Raw genomic sequence first — 20,098 nt, 5'->3', positions numbered from 1 at the left:
AGGCATCTGGTGTTGAAAACAGTTAATATTTATTTATATAAACACAAAATGTTACATTTAATTTACATGATCTTTTCATTGAGCAGTACAAATGTGATCGTTCATGTTCAACAAACAAAACCACCACGTGCTACTGATTGTTGTCAAAGTGAGCTGCAAATATTTTTGCTATTCTTTCAGTCTCTTTCTTCATGGATGACGGCGACATGTCGGGACACTGTCGAGGACCTCTGAGACTTGGACTGCTGTGAAGTGGAGACCTTCGTCCCTGAAACGATCAAAACAAAAACACACCTGCAGTGTGAGTGCTGCAGCAATAAAACGATCCTATTTTCTATTGTATTTAATAAACAGGACTTGAAAAGTATAAACAAAACAAGGCATGGCTCAAAACTATTTATTGCGTTTGAGGCGGGTGGTCACACAAGCCACCACTCAAACAGAGCAAGCCTCTCTTTGGTTAACGTTCATGTTAATGAGCAGACTGTTAAACAGGCTCGTCCTGCGTTCGTTTGTAGTACAAAGAGTACAATCTAGAGATTAGCAAAGAGTGACACGTAGCTTGAACCGGTTCTTTAAAAAGGTCCTTCCTGCACCTCAAACTCAAGCACCTACGTGTGCGTCTGTTATCTCCACACCCTCCTTGAAACTGGATCCATGAACATGCAGAAATACTTTTCCATCTCTATCACTGACTGGAGTCACCCAGCTGAACTGTTTGACACTCTAAAAAATACGTGTGTGATATAATATTAACGTGCTTCCTCAGTTATGCAGAATATCAACAATTAATACCTCTTTTTTTAACGATACCACAAAGTCTCTTTCTGTATGCTGATATTTACTATGAAGTACAGAGTTAGTTGACATAGTTCCTAGAAATTTTAATGATGCAACAATGACGAAATCTAATGTTTTGCAATCATGGCAACTCCAAACCAAGACCACTAGTTGACCACAAGTTTGAGGCGCCTGAGTTCAGTTCTGAGTACCATGGCAAATAGTTTAAATCCTTATGTTAATGGAGGATTTCAGTTTTTGATTTTAAATAAATAATAATCTAAAAACACATTTTCACTTTGTCATTATGGGTTATTGTGTGTAGAACTAATTATCAAACAAAAAAAGCGAAAAAGTTAAAGTAAAGGTGTCCGATACTTTCCGAAGCCACTGTACATTACATGAAGAACATCTGTGCACATGTGGCACACAGAATGAAAGACATGTACTGTTACATCCTCAGACTCACAAGATCGGAGTAAGATTTCAGCAGAATTTAAATAATCTTAGTTGCTGTTTATAAGAACAGAGTAGAATCTTATTTACGGTGCTCTGTGTACTTGTGTACAATTTTATTTTTGCATACAGAATATTGTTTGGACCTAAAGTTATTTTATATGTTTGTATTGTGTCATTTAATTCAATACACTAACGTCCTTATGAAGTTTAACATTTCTGGTTTTATTGTGCAGCAATCTTTGGTCGGCACAGATGAATGAGCGCTGGCTGTTAAGGATGGGGTTAACACTCAGGGCAGAGGGGAGCGTTTTGTTCTTGCAATAAAAAACAGCCACCGGCCAGCGGACCTTTGGTTACATCACAGCATAGAATAGAGCGCAGTGAAGGTGACGGATGGGATACAAACAAACATTATTCTTTTGATCTTAAGGCTGTTCAAACTACTTTGTCAAGTCTTTTAGCTAAAGGCTCTGCACACAACAGGGCAGAAATATATTATACATACATTAATAACTGCAGCAGAGACTGAGTGAGGGCAGATAGATGAAAGTGTAAAAAATGGACGACAACGCAAGATGCACTCATGATCCTATAACAGTATGTACAGTCTCTATTTGAAATATGTACATGTCAGATTATATAATGATGGGCGGACCTCAAATTGTTAATGCTGCACAAATGACAGTTAAATTACTCTGAACTTGGTACACAGTGTCACTCTCCTTGACTGGTCTTTGTTCAGCGTGTGTCATGTGAAGTGATCTATTATTAACACCCTACTTTTGCACGGCAGTTGGGTCCTGACGTCAAATGACTATGAATTCTAGTTTGTTTAATGTCTTAAAGTGGGAACAAGTAGTAAATTCTTCCAATAGGAGTGTAGGTAATAAAAAGATATTCAGGCACTCAGTGAGAGGGGAGTGAAACATAAAGGGTGGGGAGAGAGCGAGTGAGTGTGAAGGTCAGGAGTGGAGCTGGTGACAAATACTCACCGGGTCACTGGTCGACTGGGAGAAAGAAGGAGCTAAACGTATGACTCTCATAGATGCCTCCAGTTGGTGAGAGGGCAGGAAGAAATTAGGGACCGAGCTTAATGTGCAATGTTAAAAAAACAAACAAATAAATACAGTAGGATGGGATCTTACAGGCCAGTTAAGATCAAAGATTCGTGAGGAAGCTGGTATAAAGATTTTAAAACTCATCTAACATGTGACAAGCAAAGACTGGTGTGTGTTTGTGCAGTGTGCGTTTATTCTTGTACGGACGTTAGCTGTAAACGGACTGTATGTAACCTCATGGGAGTGTGTCTGCGTGTGTGTTCTCAGCCTCTGACTGAATTCAGAACTCGGCAGAAACACTGCTTCTTTCTGTCTTTTCCCTCCAGTCTCTCTCGTCTCTGTACATTAATGAAGTAGATTAATGAAGCACAGAGATGTGTGTAAATTCTTCGCTCAAGTTGAAACATTTCCAACTCACGGGAACGCGGCTTTGCCTCAATGCTTTCCATTGACTTCATATGCATTCGCGGCACAACTCAAATTCTGTCTACATTACATGAAGAACCAGTGAGACCAGCGACAGAGGGCTGCTGCCTGCAGCATATATCTATCCAATCAGCTGGAGACTAAGAATGCATCATCCTTGTCACGCCATGTTATTCTTTCTCACACCAGCGATGAAAAGCACTCATAACCTCTAACTTTAATTTCATTAATTGAAGACGGCAAAAGCTCAAAGTAACCCAATTAGAGCTCAACCCAAGTTCATTTATATTTTACTGAAAATACTAACATTAAACAGATATATCACTCTCTTGTACACTCAGGTGTCAGTTTATAAGTTACAACCAGCTAACTCAGTCCAAACAGTCCTGCAATAAACCCAAGGGATGCTCTAAAAGGATCATTCACTCGATTAACTATTTTTGTCATGAATCTTTGATCTCACACGGCCGTTTAAAGCAAATGATAACAGCAAAGACTAATCTGATTGCCTGAAAGATACAGATCAAGGATACGGTTGGAGTGGAGTGTCTTGAATGTCCGGGGAGCAAGAAGCATCATGGGTATCTGTGGCGTGCTGTGTGGTGGGTGACGAAGCTTCGTCACCTGACCCCTCGTTGGAACTGTTGGCTTGTCTCTCATCTAAAGCTTGTAGTGTCCTTTCATCATCTCTGTCTGTGTCTGAAGCGTCTCCTGCTGACCCATTAAAACTTTCCTCTCGTCTGACACGTTTGTGTTTCCCACTCCAGTCAGAAGTTGGCAGATTTACCATCTGCCGCTTCTCGTTCTCGTCTTGGCTCAGGTCCGGCTCATCTGGTGCCTCCAAGCTCTCCAGAGAAACCAGGTCAGGGTCTGACAGAATGCTGGTCCAAGGACTGGTTTTGTCTGTTAAAGAGGTCACCTCATTCAGGGGCCTCGGCTTCACCACAAACTCCTCGTAATCTTCCTCTTCATCATCGTCATCAGCTTCCTCGTCCCGTCTGCAACCTGTCCCATCTTCACCTTCATCCGTTCCTTCTTCGTTTTCATCCTCGGACGTGGCAACGTCGCAGTCTCGTCTGTCCTTTTGTTCCTCAGGCTCAGAGTCTGTGCGGTCTTCAGACATCTTCGGCAGAGGTGAGAGCAGGCGAGACACATCATCTGGCGAAGAATTTGAAGCTCTGCGTGGACTGCAGAAACTCTCAGGGATAGTTTGAGGGTTGTTGTCTGCAACAGGGGAAGTTGATGAGCTGCTCTGTGTGTTTGAGACAATAGTTTCCAAGGGGTGTCCTCGAAGACCTGGGTGGAGACGACAGTGAGGAGAGAAGAGAAGATCAGGCTTATTGTTTCGTTATGCTGTCTTTGGTTGTCAGTTATCATTAGGTGTGTTCTTTTCTTCCAGCACTCAAAGTCATACTTTTTAAGAACTGCTCCAAGTGTTGGTAAACACTGGTGTTTGTGACGTTATCGTTATCATAAACCAACATTGTCAGTGTCCATAATTTATAAATTGACAGCAAGGATCTAACAAGTACTGTACAGCTGCAACAATTAGTGGATTAATTGATTAGTCAATCAACACAAAATAATATGTGACATTTTTCACAATTTTCCGACATTTTATAGATAAAACAATACATTGATTAATCGAGATAATATTCTGCAGATGAATTGATAATTAAAATAATTGTTAGTTGCAGCCCCAAAGTACCGTATACTAACTTGATATAAATAATAAAGTCACTTCTACAGTCCCAGCAATGCAGCGTTGACTTTATTCCCTTAGTTGACATTTCAGCACCACCTGCCCTTCTTCAGATGCATTGCAGAAGTCGGAAGGTGCAGTTATGCCTCCATTTATGGTTAAAGTGTGCAAGCTACACAGTAGACTGTGTCTGCAATGAACTCTGGGTCAGCTGCCAGGGTTGGGTAAACTAGAACAAAGCTTACCTGCCAAGAATGATCTTTAAATGGTAAAGAGACTACAGGACATTTTTAAAAGAAATGTACCATCACCTGTATCATCTTTTAAACGCTAAAATGATGTATTCGCTAAAGACTACTGATGGAAAAATGTTGCGGTTTGCTGCTTGTTGGATGTTATTTTCAGACCCATGAAGTGGAACCCCTTTAGCATGGGAAAGAGCTCACCGCTGATGATATTGTTGACTTCTCCAACTAACTGGTTGGACCTAATAAAAAGTGGACATGTGTCCGTCTCTGTGCCCCTCTGTTCCTCAGGCTTGGTGGGACAGGCCTGCTCGCTCATGGGCGGAAATGTGGGAGTTGAAAGCTTACGGCTGAAGTATCTCTGGATGTTGTCGAGCTCACTTAGTTTTTTCCTGTAAAACAAAAAGTTGTGGTCGTGGTCAAAAAAAAAAGAGCAACAAAGCAATGATGTGGGACTGTCTGTCTGAGGAATGATACCTGAGTGCTGAAAATAGGAAGGAGCTGGAGGGACTGCTACAGACAGAGTGAGCTGCTGTTTGCTCCTGCAGACTCTGATGGTAAAGACGAACTTTGTCCATGTGCTCAAAATGGCGGTCACTCTCACTGGACCTGAACAGTTGTAAAGATGATGAATAAATACAACGGTAGACAGCAGCATGTGGAAATATGTTGTAAATAATGAGTATATAAAAACGTGTGAGTTTCGTTCTACAAACCTTTCAGAGAACAGCTTGTCTGTGTGGTCAGGTGACGAGATCTTCTGCTCGGGGTATCGGGTGATGTGAGAGGGGAAGCTGCTATATGTGGCTGTGGTATGGTAGCTGAGAGGAAGTCCCGGGAATAAAGCCTGATAATCAAACACACATTTACCGTTATTAGTCTGTAAAAAAATGTAATATGTTTAAAAAATATATATAAATTATGAAAGGCATACTGTATGTGTGAATACTTTCTCTCACCGATGAGTTTTTGGCAGCTTCTTCATTCACAGTTTTTCTCTGTCCTCGTAGGTCTTGGACCCCCTTTAGTGGAGTGATGGACACTTTGAGCTGGCCGTGACACTGACCACTGAAGTCTGTGATGTTGTACCAACCACACACTGACTGGAACCCACTCAGTAAGGGGGACAGGTCTACAGATGCAAATCCAAGCACCCTCTCCATTTCTATGGAAGTAAAACAACCCAAGAGTGCATCAATATATCAAACACATTAATGTAATACACGTCGTGAAGTGAAACTGCTTCCTGTACCTCCTTTGTGCCAGACTTTGAACACGAGAGATTGTTGTGGATCAACCAGTAGTTGCTTCGAAAGCCTGAAAATTTTAAACAAATCATCGGCCTGATATTTCACAAGTGATAAGAACTGTTTCAGCGTGTTATAGATATCCTCAGAGATTTAAGTTAATGTTTGTGATATAACTGGACCTGCACTCATGCTGATGGTCCCACACAGGGGAGTCAGTGTTGGCTATGACGGCTGTGGACGCTGGTTCAGCTGAGTCGGCAGTGACGTATGAAACACAGCAGCATGGTGATCCTTCACTGCGCTCTGCTAGAGGACAGCCTGCCAGAGACACAACACACACATCATTATTAATGTGCTGTATGTAAAAAAAAAAAAAAGGCGGAGGAAAAAAGATTTCAGGTCAGGAGCTCACCTTTCAGATTCAGGTGCATCGCTCGGTCCACTGCAACCGTCACAGGGAAAGATTCATCCATGTTCATTTCTGTGTGCTGCACAGATGTGATGTCTGGAGTCGTTCTGGAGCATTCATTCTTGTGTCTGCTTTGCGTACGTGAGTTTTTGGGTGTAGTTGGCGAGGGGGCTCCATCCGCTGCTTCCATCTCTTCTGATAAGAGCTCCCCCTGGCTGTCCGAGTCCACCTGGGTGTCAACTCCAACAGATACCTCCACAGGGACAAAGCCTGCTGTCAGGGTGATGTGCACCCTGAGAGCAGCCCCTTGTAGATCTGCTGCTGAGCGTCGGAACAGCGGATACACTCCTGTAAAACCACAACACTGTGATGACACTCATATACAGCCAATAATAATCAGTTTAATTATAACACAATGAATAATTTCTTACCACTGAGAGTAAGCTTCTGCTCGGGTGTCTTTGCAAGAGAGGACAGATCGACAAATGCTGAACCCACCAGTCGGTCCGTGTCTCGGGGCCTTTGGGCTTTGTCTTTTTTAAAGGCAACCCACACCTGAACCTCCAGCCTCTCCTCTCGAAGATACCACATCAAGGGCTGAGTGCTCCTCAGCTCCACAGTTCTACTCCCCTGGAAAGCCACCGTGGCCTGACCTTCTTCCCCACCCTCCTCAACAGCGGGGTGTTTCATCTGGGAGCAGAAGGCATCCTGGTCGTAGAACCTGTACCTGAAGTAGCAGTAGGTGGAACGCTGAAGCTCACTGTGGCCGGGCAGAAGCAAGCATAGGACAGGTATCCACGCTCTTGGCATCGAAAAAGTCAAAGACATTTTTCTCATGCCGTCTCCCCAGGCTTCTTCAGCATCTTGCATTTCATTCTGGGTTATTTCCCAGCCCACACCCTGAGCCGCTTTTACGACTCTCTCCCTGTCCGAGTGGTGGCCGAAGTTGATGGAGATCTCGAGCCCCCCGACCAAGGCGTGCTGGTGCTGAGAGGAACTTGTTTCCTGAGGTATATAAACTCCGAACCAGCCGGAAATACCTTTATGTTTGGAAAAAGAAACACAATGACTGTGTGTTCATCAGAAAATCAATTTGCTTTGATCACTAAGAGTGCAGCATACCTGTTCTTTTATGGATGAGATCAGCCAGTGGTATTTTCACTGTGCCCAACATCACATCTTTAGGCTTATGAGTGAGCACTGCTGCAACAAACGGCACAAAACTAATTAGTTACCTACACAGAGATATTTTGGACTAACATTAAAACACTTGCAGAAATAATGCTTCTATATATAAGAATTTCTTGAACAAACTAAAAAATTAATTGTGGAACAACATGATGTCCAGATGCCAAAAGCTAAAACTTATTCACCTTATGTACTACTTGTAGCAGCTCGGCACACAAATTAATTATGAGGACTAATTTAGTGTTAATTTGAATGTACCCTGGACATATTTTTATTCAAGGATAAGCCAGATAAAAGCAGGACCACTGCCGGTTAAAAAAAAAAAATATATATATATATCACTTGCATCTAGAGTGTTATTAGGTAAAGAAATAACATTATAATATACACATTCTTAACATTTTTATTGATATGTAATTGTGGTAAATAAAAGGAAATAAGCTTTCTTAAACCTTTGCGATTGTCTCTATTCCAGACAGTGAAGACAGCAGACGCCTCCTCCAGCTGCTCAGCCAGGCTGCAGGTTTCTCCACTGCTCCTCTGAACCAGCAGGTCGCAGGACACCTCCATGTGGTGGTCGAAGTCTGGGCAGAAGGTCCTGGCAGCTACACGGGTGCTCCTCCTCTCACTCTCGGGCAAGAAGGAGAGCTGGACTGTGACGTATGCATTCACTCCCACACCGGCAAAGTAGCTGAATCTCTCATCCTGTTCAGATACAAGCCTGAAAAAAGAAAAGGCAGAAGCACAAAGCAAACTGAAGACAATGGGGCAGCGTCTATTAATATGTGTAATAATGTATAATATGCTGAATGTCATTTCATTTGTTTATCTCAAAATGTACAGTTGAAAAACTAAACAGCAATGTCTCTATCATTGTAATTAGGCTGGTGGCAGAAGTGTCAGGAATACAGCTCTAACTCGGCAAACAAAACATAAACTACATTAAGGCTGATGGCTATATGGCATGACCTGATACCTCCATCTTAAAGGGCAACTAATGCCGTATTTCAGCCTGAACTGCAATTCACATATCAAAAAAAAGCATTCAAACCCAGAACTTCCCCACAACTAGTAACAGTTTCACACACATTTACCAAAGCAAACACAGTTTTCAAAGATGAAGTTTTAAGTTGAGGTATCAAAAGTAAAAGTCCTCATTATGCAGAATGGCCCCTTTCATACTCTTATGTGATACGTAATATATTGCTGTTGCATTAACATGTAAACATTATTTTAATGTTGTAGCTGGTTGAGGTGAAGCTATTTTTAAGTACTTAATATACTAATTGCATAGTTGTTCAACTGCAACAATGCATTTTTCATTTCATTTCCTTTTTAATAACAAACAAAAATGATCTGCAAAATTATCTATCTACATAGCCAATGTTCCAAAAACCTACAGTTACTGAACCCCTGATTGTTTAAACTCTGTTGACTAAAACATCAACTGAATGAAAACACATAAAGCCAACAAGAGGACAGTGGTGGTGATGTACCTTGCAGCGGCCTGCAGACCTGATGCTCTGTGCACTTGAACCACGAGTGTCACAACACGAGAGGCAGCTCCTTTACCAGTCTGCCCTTCAGGTCTCACTGGTCGATGCTTGTATCGAATGCACACATCCAGCAGGCCTAAGAAACACAACAGATCAGTCAGATCATGCAAGATACTAAATGGGTGGTGCAGTAATATATTGCCAATACTCTGTGTGTCTGTGTACCTGAGGGCTGAGGCTGGTGTCCTGTGGGACTGTCCGTCCTGGGAATAAGGGGCAGGGAGAACATTTGAGCCTCATTAGGATGCGGTCTCTGCATGGTGACCATGGCACACAGTTTGGACAACGGCAGCATCCCTTTGGCCACAAGCTGGTCTCGAACATTTGGATAATAATATCTGCAGAGACATAAAAACCCCTTATATGAAACCGGGCATTGATGTATATTCATACACAAAGTAATGGTCTTTACTTTCTTTCATGTACAAGATAGCAACAATTGCTGAGAGCACAAACCTGCACCACACTTCAAACTGGACTCCCCTTCCACTGCTTTGGCCTTGACGAGAAAGAGAGCTGAGCAGCAGCCTCTGAACAGGCACTCCTTCAGGAGCCAGAAGCACATGAGTCTCAGTGTGGCCAAACACCGGGTCAGGGACACAGAGAGTTGTGGTCGTACGAAACAGCTTCAGGTTCACGCCTGTTGGAGATGAGATGCGGGTCAGAGTGACACAGAGGGAGGAAAGACTTCTTGGGAAATTCTTATGTTGAAGGTTTTATACACTAAAATGGCCTTACTACTCTCGATGAGGTTCTGGTCCACTTTTGCAGCAGGGTCACCCTCCTGACAGGGGAAACTGTATTGGACGTAGCAGTCAGCCTCACCCCACACTGTGGACTGCAGAGGTGTCACCCCATTAACCTTCTCCACTCTTATCACAAACAGATGCTCTCTCATAGTTTCCTCGTGTGCTGCGATTGCCTGATGGAGAAACACAATGGTGAAAGGAGGTCAAAGGGACACAGTCAGTGTGGATCCTTGTTCATGCCATTGAGTCTGAACCTTTTCAGAGGACATTTGTATGAGAAGAGAGATTCTTGATTTAGGTAGTTAATATTTTCATGACTATTTAGTATAAATAACCCATAACAGGCAAACATGCTTGATTGTGCTTCACTAAAAATCTTCTGGTAAAAGCCTTGGAAGGTGCTGTCTACCTGCAATTATCTGTTTGACAAGAACACACACACAAAACATTAACACTGACCTTTGTTTGTAAATGTGGCTGGTGATCAAGCAGATGAACTGGTCTCATAAGATGAGACAAAGAGTCGTATTCTTCATCCCTCGTCCGCTGGAGGGCAACTATCTGCTCTGATTGGCCCAGAGCCAAAACAACCCTGAGGTTCCCTTTACAACGACCTGAGAACACATCGATGACTGGCATGTAGCAGTCTACCCCTAAAACAGGGTACTGCGCCTGGAGAAGAAGGTGGGCTATCTTTGGATCCCTGGAGGGGAAAAAAAAAGAACTACTGGTCTCACATGCAGCCTCACTGTGACAGGTGCACCACAGCGCCTCCTAGAGGGCAGGTTAAATAAAAGAGGATGTAAATGATCCCCATAAAGTTTCCTAGCCTTTTGTCTGCTCTGAACTCAGATATCACGGCTGTGTTTGGAATTTCTAGAGCTGCAACTAATAATAATAATTATTATCAATGAATCTGCTTTTCTAGATTAATTGATTCATCATTGGGTCTATAAAATGTCAGAAAATTCAAACCCCAAAAAAATCAAAACCCAAAGACATTCAATTTACCATCATAGAGGATTTAGAAAACCAACAAATGTTCACATTTAAGAATTTTCTGTCTAACAAATAACAGATTCATTGACTAACCTCTAATTTCACCATAACAGCTACCAATAGCACTTGCCAATTTTTTGAATCATTCACAGTCTGAGTCAATTCACTCCTAATTCAGGCAAAAAATGTTTTCCGCAACTTGCCTAAATGACATGTAGAACTGGTGGAGAGGTAATTTTACGAGGCCGAGGAGTCGATCCTGCCCTGAGCTTCCTGTCCTTTGCCACACCTCGATTACTATCATGTTATTCTTCATCCGCTCCAGAAGCTTCGCTGTTAAGGCCACAGGAGTCACCTGAGACAAAGGATGGAGAAAGTATGAACAATGTACTGCAGGAGAAAGTTGCACTGTTTGTAGCTATGTTAAAATTTTAGATATGATTATAAGACTTGATCTCTGGGGCTAACCTGAACAAAGTTGAAAGAAGGATTTGCCTTTCCCCAGCTGATGACAGATCGCGCCATCTCATCGCACCAAAAGAGTTTACAGTTCAAGTACACGTTTGGAGCCTGCATGGGCCCACAGTTGAAGTTCTTTCCATCTGGCACCATGAGTAAGGCGTGCAGCAGGACCTCAGGGACCTCCTCCACCTGCTGCCATGATTTATGAGGAGATGAGTGGAGGCCGGGAGAGTAAGGGGGTTCTCTTGAGGGTTTCTGAGGACTCCATACATTCAGCCTGGAACCTTCAAAAGAGCCAGCTGGTAACTCCGTCCTGCCAACGTCAACATGTTGAGAGCTGGTCTCTATCTGTGGCCTGGGAGCAGTTTGTGAAGGCGATTTGTCTCTCCAAGCCAGCTTGCTTTTACTTCTTTCAGAGGAGAAATCTTTGTTGTCTGTAGCAAGTTCTAGTGATACCTGAAAGAAAAAGAGTCACTGACTGACAGTCACTTGGGTAACAAATATCAGGCCTGCAGACATTAATTCCTGGGTAAAACAGAATATTACCTTGAGAGGTCCAATCTCCTGTGTTTCACTGTTTCCCTCCACGCTCTGTACAGGTAAGATGACGGACTGACTCAGCTGCTTGCTCTGCAGCAGACAGCGCATAGGGTGAACCGCCTTACCGATGGGAACAGGCTGCAACAAGTGAAGCCAAGGTCATCACCAGCTCTTTATTCCTTTAAGTACTTTAAAGTGAAGAGTTTTAATGAATGTCTATTTGTATTTCCAGGTATTTATTAGAAGGAGGAAGTCAATTTCATTTGTTTTATATGGAAGTTCTATTTCATAAAACAGTTACCTTATCTTTTTTTAATGGTGCTAAATATGACATACCGTGTGCTAAAAATATAATACACCCTTGAAATATAAAACATCATAAATATCCATTCAAAACCATCAGAATTGCGCTGTGCAAACGGATGAACATTAGAATTTATTATTGCCAGAAAAACCTTTCAGGTCAGGTTCAGGTCACTCACTCTTAAACCAACAAATATTACTGATTTTACCCAATCAAATGAGAAATATTCTGTCCTTACTTTCTTTTGGTTGCTCTTTCGCGAGTAAATCTTGAAAATCAGATCAGTTCCCCACCATTGTTTAACTGTTGCTGTACTGAAGTGGACAGGAAACACAGAGTGCTGAAGGAACTTCACTGCTAAAAAACACAGAAGAGTGGATGTCAGACACAGTCACACAGCCGAACCAAAGACTGTTTTTCATAAAATATGAATATAGCAGGTCATACCTCCTCCTGTGACTTTACTAGCAACAGCTCTGGTCACCTCCCCATCTCCTCCTTTACCACGATCATGTCGACTAGGAGTGGAAGCCACTGGGAACACGTACTCGATAAAATAAGTGCTAATGAGAAAAAAAGGAGATGTCACAGGCTTTTCTTACTCGTAATGAGAAGGTTATTTTAAAATTAGATTAAAATAATGTCAAATGTTTTGCCTACCACTTCTTGCCAGTTAATGGTCGAGGAGGTCTCCCTTTACTCGAGGTCTTCCTGGGTGTGGTGGTTGTACTGCCTGTAGGTACGGTCAGGGAGTCGACGGTCACTCTCGCCAGTCGGATCAAACTCAGCAAAGCCAACTGCTCTGCACTCAGGCCAGGAGCAAAACCACCAGCATCTGCAGACCGCTGAGGCTCTGAACTGGGACTGGACACAGTCAAAAACATGGTGATTAACTGTCTTAAATGTACAAAAGTGGTATGTTCATATCTAGTCTATTCTCTACTGTATGTTTTGTCTGTGCTATATGCAATCCTTGTACCTTGTGTGTATTCCATATAATGCTATGGTTTATCTATATAGATTTTAAAGCTCAAACTGTCATAATGTTCTTCATTTGAAGGTGGAGGGATAAAAACAATTGGATGACATCCACCCCCCTCCCGATCTTCCAAAAGGAGCTTTTTACTGTTAACTGTCCAAGCAGCATGGCTAATGGTACATGGAAAGGCCCTTACCTTCCACTAATCTTGGGTCCAGACTGTGCCAGCTGTTTTGGTTGATTTTTACTCAAGGACACTGTTCCTTGACCCTCCCCCTCAGCGTCATTTGGTCTGACATCAGACATCTGAAAGACAAGACAGGAATGAAAAACAAGTAAACTGGCACTGATACACACACATAAAACATTAATCAGAAAATCGTCTACTTACAGGAGCTTTGTAGAACAAAATTTCCAGTAAGCTCTGATCATACTGCGGATCATTGAGCTCACTATCCCCACACACACTGCTATGGCCAGACAGGGATTCAGGGTAGGAACCTTCTCCATCCCAGAGAGGCAGAGGAGATGTGTTTAAGCTTTAAGGAAAAAATAAAAAATAAAATCTTGTGGAAAAAACGGCTTACATTTTTCTGTCAACTTTAGAAGTAAATGTGCAGACAGGTACCTGCCGAGAAGCAGATCCACAGCTCTGTTATCCATGTCAGCAGGACAGTCTAAGCTGCAGTCAACAGCAACATCATCAGAGTGCTTAAGAGTTGAATCAGCATGAAGAATATTTTGAAGAAACATCCCAGAGGGAGAAGGGAAGGGCCTACAGACACAGGAATAAAGTATTATAGACTGTGCATTATAAGGTGATAGAAAACATTGTTTTTTTTTTTAACAAAGACTAACTTGGAAGGTGGCAGGATGTTATCCTTTGGGAGAGGCAGAGGGGTGTCTTTCAGAGCCGAGGCAGAATCCATGTCACATTTCAAAGCTGACACCACCATAGCATTTCTAAGCTTGTTTCCGCGCTCTAGAATAACTGAGATGAGAAAAAATGTAAGGCATTTGTTCAGAAACAGTCAAACTTGTGCGTTGACTGATCAGATGTGTTGTCATGCTACAACCAACCTGAGAGAATATCATTGGTTGTTTGGCCACCAGGCTCCTGACTTGAAGGGTTCACAGCCGTTTGACTGTTTGTTCTCGGCATCTGATTCTCCAGTGACTCTTCCTTGTCTTTCTGGGCATTTTGGAAATATAAGTGGTCTTTCCCTCTGAAAAAAATGACAGCAACATATACAGTATGATTATTAGGCTCAGAGTTAAGCTTACTACGAATACCAACAACAAGACAGCAACGACTTCAAACCTCGGTGTGTTTCCATTGCTGCTCCCAGCTGATTCTTTCCCGCTGCCAGCTGAGAGCGATCTAGGCTGCGAGGGCACTGTCAGTGTGGTGACTTGCGGCCCTTCAATGCTGATATCTGTGACGGGACCTGAGCTGCTGCTGTCATAGGCTTCTGTCAGAGGCTCTAAATTAAGGGAAACCTGAGGGGATAAAAGAATAAATTCCTATGAGCGTTGGTGTCATTTACTACTGCAGGTACAAAATTATAACACCTTGAACATTTTAAAGGGTGTTCAATAAAGGTTTGCTATCCAAATAACTACCCATGGGGGTTTCAAGGGTTTGTTTGTCAATGCTATAATTGAACGGCCCTTTAACACTTCAATTCATAAACACTTTAATAGGTTTATGAGGTTTTGAAAGGTGTAGTATATACAATGTTTTAGGTTTTCATGCCTTTAAATATTACTTGTGATATTTGCACAGTAAGGTCACATTTAGCTACAAAACAGCAACCCTGCAGTTGACAGGGATTCATTGTTTTGCCTAAAGGCACTTCAACAGGTCTCGTACTTGCCATAAGGGGAAATGTAACTGTTCACTACAGAGATCCTAAGCTATGCGGTAGTCATACAGTCAGTATACCAAACATCACTCACCGATGCTATTACACAAATGCAGTCGGCAGGTAAATGTGAATTCAAGTTTCCCCTCACCTGTAACTCTCCCAGCTTCTCAGATGTCGGAGATACAAGGGTGTAAAATCCACCAATGGGGTGTGACAGAGAGAGATGAGAGATGCCCGCAACCTGAGCCCGTGCGATCGGCAAATGATCAGGTTTTGTCAGAACCTCCAGCACCAGAGAGCCCATATCTGTTCATCAACGACAGGTTAGTGGTTGATTTTAAACATATGTTAGCAGCGTAGCAAACTCACACATATCAAAAGCCTCTTAGTTACCTGTAAGATATGAGGTGAACTGCTTTGGCCCACAGCGGATGGGGAAGCGAGCTGTGGTCTTGATGGTCTTCTGTGATGGCTGTGATCCATCTCTCGGAAGGAAGTGCGTCCCATTGGACGACTCTCCCCACCAGCGCAGCCTGACGGATGTTGCAGACGGAGGCTTTTGAACTGTCCATAATATCCGGCTTACCGTCACCCGCAGGAAACATCTTAGCTGGCCCTCAACCAGAGGAGGGAGGCTGGTGGAAGGGGACACATCGCTGGGGACTGCAAAGAGTTGTTTTTGATTGCAGCAATGAAGAGACACATACAATGCAAACAATGTAAATACTAACATCAAAGGTCACCATATAATGGAACAGGTAAGAGTGGTATTTGCTGCAGGTTTTAGCTCGATGTTGGCTGGTATAACAGTCATATACTGTACTGTTTACTAAAGCTGTGCTATAGTTCAATATTATCGTTTATTGACTTTCTGCAGAACTGACAAAGCAAGAGCCTCTGTTTTACACATATGAGGTGTTTGGACGATCAACTTCATTCTTTTACATGTGATTTTGCAAACATTTACTATATTGTAACTGATATCTGAAAATATCCTTGTTGATATTGTAATAATTTCAGCCATATCACCCGGCTCTACTGTTCACAGCCACAGATGTGCAGAAATGCATCACACTGCTTACAAGAAATACCCACAATATATTTCTGTGCTCATCCCTGTTGCAATTTTCCATTTACAAATCAATGACTCAAACAGGTATGATATTATTGACAATAACGCATTAACCCAGGAGTGTTTGAAACTGAAGCTACTTTGTTGGCACAGGACTTTACCTAAGTATTATGTGTAACAGTTTGATAAAAGATAAAAGTGACATGACGAAGCTAATAGTGTGAAACTTGGGGTGTAAGTTAACCTACTGCAATCTGTTTTGGAAATCAATCTTTAGTTAACCAGCAATGCCATCTTATCTCGGTAACTTGCAGCTAATACCGGGTAGTTTCCGACTACACAGCAATATATTAAGAGACACATTTCCATTATGTGGCACATTGACAACACATGCAAAAAGAACGACACAAACCGAGAAATTATCAACTTAACATAATGGCTGGTAAGCTAACATACGAGGCTGATGTGAGACTGACAGCTGAGGCTAACAGCTACTGAACTAACTTAGCTATATTGCTAGCAGGTAGCTAAGCTAACAACAGTTTACCTTTCTTTTTGCTGCTCCCAGCTTTGCCGGATCTCTGTTTTCTGCTCTTCATCCCTCAGCTCAGTAAATATAGATGGTGAATGATAGCCTGGCCAAAGCAGCGGCCGAACCGTTAGCAGGCATGATGTTTAATCACACTCCAGCTAACTAACTTATAATCCGTTTAACAGAGCTGACACACACCCACACACACATATACACATATACACATATACAAACGGCAGCGCGCAATACTGTTTCCGAGCAACAAAATCCAAACGTCCCGCTTCCGCTGCCGCTGCTTGTCACTGTGGTATTCTGGGAAATTGAGTTTTATTGTTGTGGCGTTCAAAGATCATGTTTCTGCAGAGATTCGAATAGTTTATACACATTGAACGACCACAGCGGTGGAAGAAACTAAGTACATTTACTCAAGCACTGTTCTTAAATACAATTTTGAGGTACTTGGCTTGAATATTTCCATTTTATGCTACTTTATACGACTACTCCATTTCAGAGGGAAATATTGTACTTTTCACTCCACTACATTCACTTGATACCTTTGGTTACTAGTTACTTTGTAGATTCAGATTAAAAATGAAAAATAAAATAAACTATGATAATAAATTATGATGTATTATTATGGATAAAGATAAGCCTCTATTGATCCCTTGGTGAAATTCACAAGCTACCCAGCAGTATATATAGTAAAAAATAAAAGCCCCAACCAGTTGCAACATTGAAGTAGTGTAAATATGCATGCATCAATAATTATAATTCCATAATTTTATCACAATAATGGGACATTCTGCATTATGAGTACTTTATTTTTTGTAATTTAAGTATATTTTTCTAATAATAATACAAAAAATAAAAGGCTAATACTTTTATACTTTTAGTAAAAGTAAAATTTTGAATGCTGGACTTGTACTTGTAGCAGAGTATTTCTATACTGTGGTATTGCTACTTTTAGTCGAGTCAAAGATCGGAGTACTTCTTCCACCACTGAATGCACACAACATTGCAGTGGAACTCAATTCAATCCATCCATCCATTTACTCTCTTATCCTTTTAGATAATTGTAAAATTAAATTTAAAACTAAAAACTATTGTGAAACTTTAGATAGTTACAACAAAAGCACTACATACATTTTAGTTTAAATAATTAATAGAGTTTCAACATTACACTAACTCCATCCAGCCTTCTCTTACACCACCAGCAGAGGGAAGCATTTATCTTTTCATCAGTGTTACAAACAGGAGCATGGAGTCATTTTCTTTCTGGAAACTGAGATTAAAAGAGGCTGTACTTCTGCTTTACTTTTTGGCTTTTTGCAGCTTCTCTGTCAGTCAGAATTGTATTAAAGTCTATTTTTCCATCAGCTGTGCACACTCACAGATTCTGAAACAAGTAATCAGCTAGTGCTCTATTCTTTTCTCAAGTTAGGAAGGTTCCCAAAGTCTGACTTTTAATGTGCAGAATTACTGTATGTGCTTGACTATACATGTTGAGGTAGACCTATGGTCTAGTCATGTATGCTTAAGGTAGTTTGGACTATGCTCTTGCATAGCAGCAAGTCCCTCTGCAGTCATGTTTGTTGTGGTGATCATAGTAACAGTGAGGGCCGCTGAGGGTATATAGGCAGCATAAAGCCCTTTGAATTCTGTGAAAAGTTGGGCTTCAGGAGGTAAGATGGACCTGTGAAAAGATTATTTTAAACCTTCCTGCTTTCCTGGATTTCCTGGTTTATTATGTTTCTGATTTGACTGTATAAAAAAGCATCTTAGCTTGGTAGATATTAAACTCTGCTGCCTCAAGTCAAACTGAGAAACAAACATGAAAAACATCCAGGACATAAAATGAATCCTTGTAATTTATCTGACTAGTAGCTACAATGTGTGTATCTGTAAATATGTAGTATATAAATATGTAAGTATATAAATTAATACTTGTAATGAAACAGATTAGAGAGAGCTTCAGAAAAGCAGGGTCTTCCTATCCATCAACTCAAAGGGAAAATAATCAAGTCCTGCTGTTTGGTGTGCTCCCAGGAATGTGCAATATGCATCCAATATGGCCTGTTCTTATATTTCCTGTGTGTCAGGGTCTGTTTGTGTACACTGTGTTGAGCTGGAAGGAAAACATATATAACTGTGGGCAAACAGAGGTATTATTCCTCTGTCACCCCTTATTGTTCTGACATTCAATCTGCAGGATGCCCCACAAAAATGTCACATATAGAGGCCCCTTAGACGCCAAGCTCATACAGTGAATTTTAATACTGTGTATGCCCCCCCCCCACACACACACACACACTCACACTCTGTTTTAAGACGGGTTATGACCTACTTAGACACAGATATCACAGATATCTGAGTGGTATGCAGACAGCGTTGGTTGTGTGAGTTCAGACACGAAGTCTGGAGAAGACGGGTTCCCAATCACTTACTGTGTTACAATTACAATTACACTCTGTGTGCAGAGCGTGATTAATGACGACCAGCCTCTGAAGTTCAATAAGAGGCTGACAGATCTGGTTCATCTGTTCCCTTAGACAGCCAGTTACATCAAACCAAATTGAAAGAGTCTCCCACAGGCAGCGATGACCACATCGTTCAGTCAGCTGGGGACAGGCACAATGACTGGTTCCTTTGACTCATAGCACCAGTCTGAACTGGAGTCCTGATGTCTCAGATGACCCATTACAGAAAAAAATTTACCAAAATCTCTGTTATGTTAATCTTCAGTGAATCAACCAAATGGGGAAACATGTAAAGACCATCATGAATGTGATGTCTTTAACCCCTTGAACACTCTGTACAACATTGTCACATGCTCTTTATCTGCTTGTTCCAGCACGTCAAGTAACATTTCCACATTTGAATTGAGTTAAAAGAAAATGCATTTATTTTTGGCTGCAACATAACATCAAATAGAAAATTCTTGAGTCCGTGTGTTTTACACACATTTCACTTTGATCCAGCCAAGCACATTAGGTATCTTTGTAAGCTTCTGCATCTACACATTAGAAATAAAGTTCTGAGAGTCTGCACCAAGTTCAGCTGTGTTGATTTGTAATGACAGACCCTAAAGTGGGCCCAGTGTAGGAGAAGGGCTGCATAAGATGTCAGTTTTTAAGCAAGCAGGAGGCAAACAGCCTTACACAGTTAACTGAAACCAGCACAGTGTGTGAAGGCAGAGGCCTCTCTCCATCTGCAGGAACTGGCCAGTAAGAGCAAGAGAGCATTTGGCCTCTGGGGGCTGATTGCCAACTGCCCCACTCCTCTTCTACCCCACCTCTCAGCCTTGTGCTATCCATGTCCACTGCAGCACTGTGCTGCACGCTTCAGGCTCCCTGGGGCCCGGGGCTCCAATCACAGATGCAGGCTGCCCCGTAACGGCTCTGACCTCCCCTGCCTGTATGCTCACTCTTTGGCTCCCTCCTTCCCTCCGCCTGCAAGTGTGCCTCTCAATTGTAGAGGCTGGCTCTTGTACACCAAGGGGCCCCGCTATCCCTCCAACCTC

The 20,098-nt window shown here is 42.0% G+C and overlaps 1 protein-coding gene across 1 annotated transcript; it reads right to left on the bottom strand.

The window, feature by feature from the left end:
- Window positions 1–12: 12 nt before the first annotated feature.
- c2cd3 (C2 domain containing 3 centriole elongation regulator) lies at window positions 13–16,645 on the bottom strand. The gene is made up of 33 exons (XM_070906082.1): window positions 16,594–16,645; window positions 15,368–15,637; window positions 15,123–15,280; window positions 14,428–14,606; window positions 14,187–14,332; window positions 13,965–14,097; window positions 13,735–13,881; window positions 13,498–13,645; window positions 13,303–13,412; window positions 12,788–12,991; window positions 12,575–12,690; window positions 12,366–12,484; window positions 11,830–11,961; window positions 11,290–11,739; window positions 11,025–11,176; window positions 10,282–10,525; window positions 9,812–9,995; window positions 9,530–9,713; window positions 9,239–9,411; window positions 9,014–9,149; window positions 7,970–8,238; window positions 7,452–7,532; window positions 6,761–7,369; window positions 6,333–6,677; window positions 6,100–6,238; window positions 5,923–5,987; window positions 5,630–5,835; window positions 5,387–5,517; window positions 5,148–5,279; window positions 4,872–5,062; window positions 3,257–4,019; window positions 2,232–2,328; window positions 13–268 (listed from the first exon to the last, which is right to left on the bottom strand). Exons 1-33 carry the CDS (start codon window positions 16,643–16,645, stop codon window positions 131–133), a joined length of 6,603 nt encoding a protein of 2,200 aa, XP_070762183.1. The 3' UTR covers window positions 13–130.
- Window positions 16,646–20,098: the final 3,453 nt, after the last annotated feature.

This window comes from Enoplosus armatus, chromosome 5 (assembly GCF_043641665.1).
Source record: "Enoplosus armatus isolate fEnoArm2 chromosome 5, fEnoArm2.hap1, whole genome shotgun sequence".
In the NCBI taxonomy this organism is placed as follows: domain Eukaryota; kingdom Metazoa; phylum Chordata; class Actinopteri; order Centrarchiformes; family Enoplosidae; genus Enoplosus; species Enoplosus armatus.
This window is presented reverse-complemented; position numbering and strand designations above follow the sequence as displayed.